The sequence below is a fragment of the Agrilus planipennis genome, unplaced genomic scaffold (genome assembly GCF_000699045.2).
Source record: "Agrilus planipennis isolate EAB-ADULT unplaced genomic scaffold, Apla_2.0 scaffold61, whole genome shotgun sequence".
Lineage (NCBI taxonomy): Eukaryota > Metazoa > Arthropoda > Insecta > Coleoptera > Buprestidae > Agrilus > Agrilus planipennis.
The window spans coordinates 175088-182402 of record NW_020438922.1 but is presented as its reverse complement, the minus strand read 5'-3'; the positions used below and the strand labels follow the sequence as shown (position 1 = coordinate 182402).

At 35.7% G+C, this 7315-nt stretch overlaps 1 protein-coding gene across 1 annotated transcript in view; it reads right to left on the bottom strand.

Annotated features, from left to right (window-relative positions):
• LOC108732766 overlaps positions 1–7048 on the bottom strand; it is a 14094-nt gene extending 7046 nt beyond the window's left edge. The window contains exons 1-5 of the mRNA XM_018463727.1: positions 6809–7048; positions 6475–6531; positions 6350–6400; positions 6236–6289; positions 4864–4905 (exon numbers count right to left, since the gene is read on the bottom strand). Coding sequence (XP_018319229.1) covers positions 4864–4905; positions 6236–6289; positions 6350–6400; positions 6475–6531; positions 6809–6926 — 322 coding nt within the window. The 5' untranslated portion in view covers positions 6927–7048. The remainder of the gene's footprint in view (positions 1–4863; positions 4906–6235; positions 6290–6349; positions 6401–6474; positions 6532–6808) is intronic.
• Between the last annotated feature and the right edge of the window lie 267 nt (positions 7049–7315).

Sequence of the window (7315 nt, the reverse complement as noted above, 5' to 3'; positions counted from 1 at the left end):
TTGAAGTGCAAGCGAGAGCGCGGAACGAGCGACAAAGAGGCACAATCGGCCTCCGCGTTCGGCAGCGTTCGACATCTGTCTCTCTCCTACTTGAGTGAGCGATGCGTCCGCGTGGACAGCTGCTATACAATAATACATTTCCATTTACCTCCTTCTCTATATCCATACAAGATATCTATCAAACAAATAAAATTAAAATTTTCTTTTGAAAAATGAAACCATTCCATCAGTATTTTCTTATGACGTTGTAACGTTCAACTATCGTCAGTAAACCGACTTTACAGACAACCGATTTTTTTTTTAAATTTTCAGTTTTTTTTTATGTTTAGGACTTCTCTTTCTCTCTTTTTGTATATCACCATTAGTCTTTTTCTTTTCTTTTTTGGGTTTCTTCTATATTCCACTTTTTTAGAGTCTCACATTGTAATCCGTCTGTCTTTGAGATCCTTTTTTCCAGCAACGGCTAAATGTACCATGTTGAAACAAATATCAAATAATAAGGTCTCCATTATTCCAAAACTGAAGGAAAATCCAAAAACATTAGGTAATTACTTAAATCAATCAAAAATTCTTACACTATCAAAATTATTTATTGTTATAGAAAATGTTACAAATAAACATACTTTCAAAACTATCAAGAAGTAATTTCTTCTAATTTCTTTCATTAATTAAGTTTGTCAATACTAATCCCATTATTTTCGGTATGAATATGATGGGCAACCCTGGATTTTTCAGTTCTATCAAACCTGGTATGAGCTAAATGCTCTTTGAACCTAATGTAAACTGAGCGCCTAGTTTGCCCAACATATTTCATACCAGAACCTTTACAATGGAATTTCATATATATCATTGATTTTCCTTAAGAAGAGTTTGAAGAGAGATCAGGCATGAATTATATGCATCTCGTTTACGAAAAATTTTCTCGAGTCTTCGGTTGAATATTGGCTCGTGTATAGTAATAAAATTGGTTTTGATGGTTTCTTTTTGAAAAGTTGAGGATTTTGAAATATAATTTTTATATTTTATTTTATCAGTAATATTACAATTATATTGTAGAAAGTTACTTGTAGTACCTATCCTTATTTAGTGGAAAACTAAGTAACGTACGTACTAGACAACTAAAACTGACCATTTTATGTTGACTGTGATGATAAGAGTCTGGTTATAAATCTAGAAGTATTGGTNAAACATACTTGATAGTAATTTTTCTACATAGTTCTCTTCTTTATTTATACATTTTCCCATCGAACAGGTAGTTTTTTCATGCCATTTTCGATGCATAACTTCGGGCAAGTATTCAACCATTTACGCACAAACTGTTCGACCTGTTGATTGTTCGCAAAACACTCCCCACCAAGTGCTTCCTTGAAAGGTCCAAATAAATAAAAATCGCATGGTGAATGATCAGGGCTGTAGGGAGGGTGGTCGAGTTTAGTCCAAAGCATTTTCATTAATCTCTGGACCATTAGGGCTGAATTGTTGGGTGTTGCATTATCATGCAGAAGCAGGATATTTTGGATTGGACGCCGGCGTCTTTTTGGCCGAAAGGCAGCTCGAACCTTGTCAAGAAGGTCACAGTAATTGGAGCGTTTATCGTACGACGATTTTATAGAAAATCGAGGAGCAAAACTCCTTGAGAGTCTCAAAACGTCGTTCAATCAACATCACCTTCCCAGCTGACAAGGGAGTTTTCGCCTTCGATGGTCCTGACTCCTTTTGTTCTCCACTCTATACTGGACCTCTTCGACTAGGGAGTGTAGTGGTGAATCCAAATTTCATCGCACGTTACAATATGATGCAAAAATGCCTCCCCTTGGTTGTGAAACCGAGCAAGAAGCGCCTGATAAACTTCAATTCTCGCATTTTTGTTTTCATGGGTAAGCAAACGTGGCATCCATATTGCCGCGATTTTTCGGAGTTTAAGTTGGTCTCGGATAATGCTGTGTACACTCCCAACACTGATTCCCATTACTTTACTTATTTTTGTCACGGTCAAGCGCCAATCTCTTTGAATGAGTTCGCGAACGGCAAATCTTGGATGACTCAAATTTTGTACATTTGCACGCCCTTTCTTGAATTCGGCACACCAGGCTTTTATTCGCTATCATGAGCGTACATCCTCCCTGAACTTTACATGATCTCGGTCTCGAATTTTGGCAAGTTTAACGCCTTCATTCGTTAAAAATTTTATAATGATGCATAAATTATAATGGTGAACCTCTATTTCGCTCATTGCGACGACAACTTAACAAATCGGTCCTGCGACCCGTTTGGCCTTGAGTCATTTAGAAGCAATACCCCCTTCCCTATCAAACGCTACGCCTACCGGCTAAACGCTTTCCAAGTCCACAAGAGTAAAAGGCTCGTTTATATTTGAATGACCTTTGTATTCGAGGGTTCTGTACCACGCTAGACAAGTTACCTCTGTCCGGGATTTTTATTTTAACGATAGAATTAATATGGCACTTGCATGATTACACGTTTTTGAAATACAACTGGAGTAAAATTTTTAGAATATCAATGGGTGTAAATGAGTATTATATCCCTTAGTATTAAGTTTTATGAATACGTCATCATTTGGTAAAATTTGTGCTAAAATAACAAACATGTACATTCTTTGAACATTTTAAGTGGCTAATTCTCACCGTTACTGAAATAAAGCCTTATGGCAGATTAACAAACACTTTAAGCTTAATTAGGAACAAGATCCAATTGCCTATGGGTACAGAACCCTACAATTGAAAAAAGTGTAACTCAGTAGACATAACAGAGGAGAAACTTCGTTTGTAGCAAAGACAGCGACTTTTCAAAGGGCTCTCTTCAATAATTCCAATACTTTAAATTTTGGAAGTGAATACTTTTATGCGACAAGGACAAAAAATGAACGTGGAGTACAAGGAGTTTTGTCCAGTGTATTGGTCCAGTCTCACATTTGTTTTAATAAGCTTTGAGTAAAGTAAGAATCTTATACACTTGTTTTCTAAGAAGTATTCACTTCAGCCATGTGCGACGATACGTCTACCTTTTTTATCAGTTTATTTCGAACATAATGTTATGCGATACCTGAATCTCTTCGATGTTTATTTTGACTTTGATCGTGGGGATTGGTGGTGTCGTAGTCCTGTGGTAAAGAAGAAACTGACGCGTCTGGAATATAGATTTTAAATATATAGGGTGCCTCGAATCAAAAAGCTTTGATTTAATACGTCCTCTGGGTCTCTAGTTTACTATTAGGATTAAAAATAATCTCATGATAAGATAGAGAAGTAGTATTTTTCCTTGCAATAAATAATTTGTGAAAAAAATCCTGTGTAACCTTGTTTTATTTTATTGACAATGTTCCATAACTGCTAGAAAGTACTAGAAGTACTAGAAAGTTCCGTATCACGGAGTTTTGGAAAAATTAACCTTTTTTCTTAAAAATGGTTTAAAATGGTTCAATTATAAAGTTATATTAGAAGCCTCCACTACGAGATGCTGCAGGAATAACCCCCAGAGGAAAGGGAAAATTGTTATCCGTCTTAATACCAGCTAACGTAGCTTCTGTTAGTTTGTCTTATGTTGGGTTAGATAGCGTAGGTTAGGTTAAGTTGAGATGGATAAAAGTTAAATCTCTGCCTATCTCGTAGGTGATGCTCCAAAAACAGTATCTGTTGTAATTATATTAGTAATTGTCAATCTCGTAAAGGAAACGAAAGAAAATTGTTTAAAACACCTTCCCCTAATTTTACTATGTAAGTGACCAGTTCAATCTAATTTCCAAGAAAGGAAAAGTGATGCGGAAGTTCGCATACTGTTGTGTTTTTTTTAATAGATTACGTAGTAAATAACTATCGCTATACTACTTCTCTAAATTCTTTAGGTCTATCAAAATTTGATTTGAGATGTATACTTCATTTACTTTCTGTAGCGATGTGCCCCTTCCAATATCTTGGATGCGCGCTGGCAAAATCGTAGGTAGGGAAAAAAGCTCATTATACGCTCGACTCTTGTTCATTAAACATACCTTTTCATACAGTACCTGCCAAAAGTTTTGTTCAGTCATGAATAGTAGTGCGAGTCGAAAACAAGCGTTAAAGCCTTTAATATGTCTTCAAATATAAATAAACATCTCGTTGATATTTTCAGTAGTAAATAGTACCAATAACAGCACATTTGAGCAATGAAATTATAGTGGATAAAATGGTCAATTTTTCCGTGCAGTACTGTATGGATTATACGCTCCTCACCGGTTAAGAGTTTGGCCGAGAGTTGTCTCCTTTCTTTTCTGGCCTAGTGCTGTTCTTTTCTACTTCGCGCCGGTCAAACTGAAGGTCACATCGCTACAGAAAGTAAACGAAGTATATGTACAGATGAAACGCTCGAAAGCCTTTATCATCTAAAACGTAAATAGCTAATGAAGTGTAACTTCATGATTTTATAAACACCTTGTGAACTGGTTTCAGTATTTCTAGACATTTCCTTGAACTGTTGTTGTTTCAACAATAAAGCGTATAATATACTCTTTTCACTTCCATTATTTTACCAGTTCATATCTATTCACGTTTCTTTTATTTATAACAATATGTAGTTGAAATTAGATGGAGACAGTACATGAAAGGAAAACACTAAAATTTGTAAGTTGAAAATGACAAAGACAATTAATAATAACCTAAGATCATTAAACGTCAAATTAGGTAGAAACATACTAAAAAAATTTCTAATAGAAAAACTTGCATTTGTACCGAATATAAACATTGTAGCATCAATCAGAGATTTATTTGAATGCTCTTTTGAATAGTAATTTTTATTGAGCATATTGCGTGGTTTGCCATTACTTTAACAGGTACATACCTACGTGCGGTTATTTGTAAAGATACTTACTGTTTTTGATTTTCTCAGGCTTTGGAACATTACATGGCGAACCTGAAAAGTAACAGATTTATGAAAGAACAATTAAGTCTTCCTTATCATAATGCAAAATTCAGTATGTATCTTAAGTTTGTCTAGGCATTCAGGGTCGGCGTTTAATATACGTTGTGTATTTGTTTTCGGGATTCCCAGTAGTTGCTTTCGAAAACTACACCTTACATCCCGATGCTACGTCTATAGGTGCACCTTGCTTTCTCAAGGGTGGCGTGGTGGTTATCCTGATCAAAAATGTCTCGTAGACCGCTCGATAATAAGTAAGTGAAATATCATCAACCTGGACAACCACCAAGACCGAAACAAATCATCATCATCATCATAATAATCATCATAAGGTCGTCAATCCTAAGACACGCGTCTCAACTTTTTCCTATCCTGAGGTAATCTTCGCATTTTCCCAAAACTAGAACAACCCACAACTATTTGCGAACAGTAATCTAATCTAGGTCTACCTCTGCCCCTCCTAACTCCCGTTTCTGCATCTAATATGTCACCTTCATGCCTGAGAAGGTATCTTACTAACAACTCCCGTCTATTTTTTATTGACTTCCATTAAATTCTCTGTTCTCCTATTCTTTCTAATATCTCTTTATTTCTAACCTTCTCTATACACGGTATCTTCATCATTCGCAGGTAACACCACATTTCGAAGGCTTCTAGCCTTTTCTTTTCCACCGCGCCCACCGTCCATGTTTCGCACCCGTAAAGCACCGCGCTCCACACATACACCATTAACAACCTTTTTCGAATTTCTAAATTAACCGTTCGCGAACATAGAAATGATTCTTTTTGAAGGCAACTCGACCCTGCGCTATCCTCTGCTTTATATCCCTACTACTCTTTCCGTCCTGACTCCTTTGACTTCCTAGATATCTAAAATCAGCCACTTCTACTTCCACTAATTTCTCGTTTCCTATCTTTATATTCGCTCTTTCCCGACTTTTTCTTCCCTTGCATACCAGCATTTTTGTTTTACTTTTATTTATTTTCATACAATATCTTTTTTTGTCCCGAAAAAATACCACAGTAAAAATATTCTGTAATGTAGGTTCACTTCCCAGTCACGCCCAAGCATCCGCCTCCTGCTGACGATTCACAAACTCATCTACGAGTTTCCAGCTAATCAGGGGCTAGATTATACAGAATATCATTGAAAAGTCAGGAGTGAACCTACCGTATTTATATGTATACTGTACAAATACACAACATCAATATGCATTAATTCGGCTTAGTTGAATTGAGTATAATTGAAGGTAACGAATTATTTGAAACCTCTGCAACGACTAAATATCTATATTAAATGGTATACTGTACTAAAAATACTAACCTTTTGAACAAGGAATAATGCTTGAACAACTTTGGGACGACTTGCAGTTAGATACTGGAAAATGTAAGAAGTTTTAATAAATAGGATTTTCATATTTGAAACTCATTTACGTGCCTGGTCTCTTCATGCATTTCTTCGGTCTTTTTTCTACGCAACATATTGAATCTAAATAGAAAACGCACATATAAGAATATACTTAAGTTATTTTAAAACGTGTCCATATTTATCATCATACTCACCAACTTTTGATATCGACGCAGGATTTGGGATACAACAACTTGGTGATGAATTTAATTCTATAAAAACATTAATTATACATATATAAAAAAAATGAATACCAATTATATATATATTTACTACAGATAGAATAAATGGGTAATTTCAAAGACAAATAACTCATTGGTTTATAATCAAGTTGTATATTAAATGATTTCTAATCGATCGAAAAACAACGCTCTTTTGATGTGTATAGATATTCAAAAAACACAAAATTCTCGATACTTTTTGAATAGACCTCGTATACATATATTAATGTGTTTATAGTCTTGAAGTACAAACTCAGAATAGACTTACTGGTCCAAGAGCAACAGTTGCGTTGTTGCCTGTGTTTGTAAAAGTATTTATTGACATTATTTGTCCAAAAATCCAGGAACGGTGCAACAAATGGTACACGAATGGCCGAAACGGACATCACTTAAATGATTTCTTGCAGATGCGAATAATATCATTTTCAACTTAAAATTTTTACAGTTTCATTATAAATTAGGTTATTTTTGACATGAGTTGTTTGTAATATCGTTTGTCATTAGACAGTTCAAGTAATTGACGTTTGATTTTGACGCTTGTTCTTTAGGTGGAAGTAACATCTTTTTGACGTGACAACATCTTATAATTCGATGGAGCGGCTGCACGCACGAAAAAATATGACTCATGCGGCGTTACCTCGCTCTGAGGCGTTCCATTTAAGGCTTGAAGTGCAAGCGAGAGCGCGGAACGAGCGACAAAGAGGCACAATCGGCCTCCGCGTTCGGCAGCGTTCGACATCTGTCTCTCTCCTACTTGAGTGAGCGATGCGTCCGC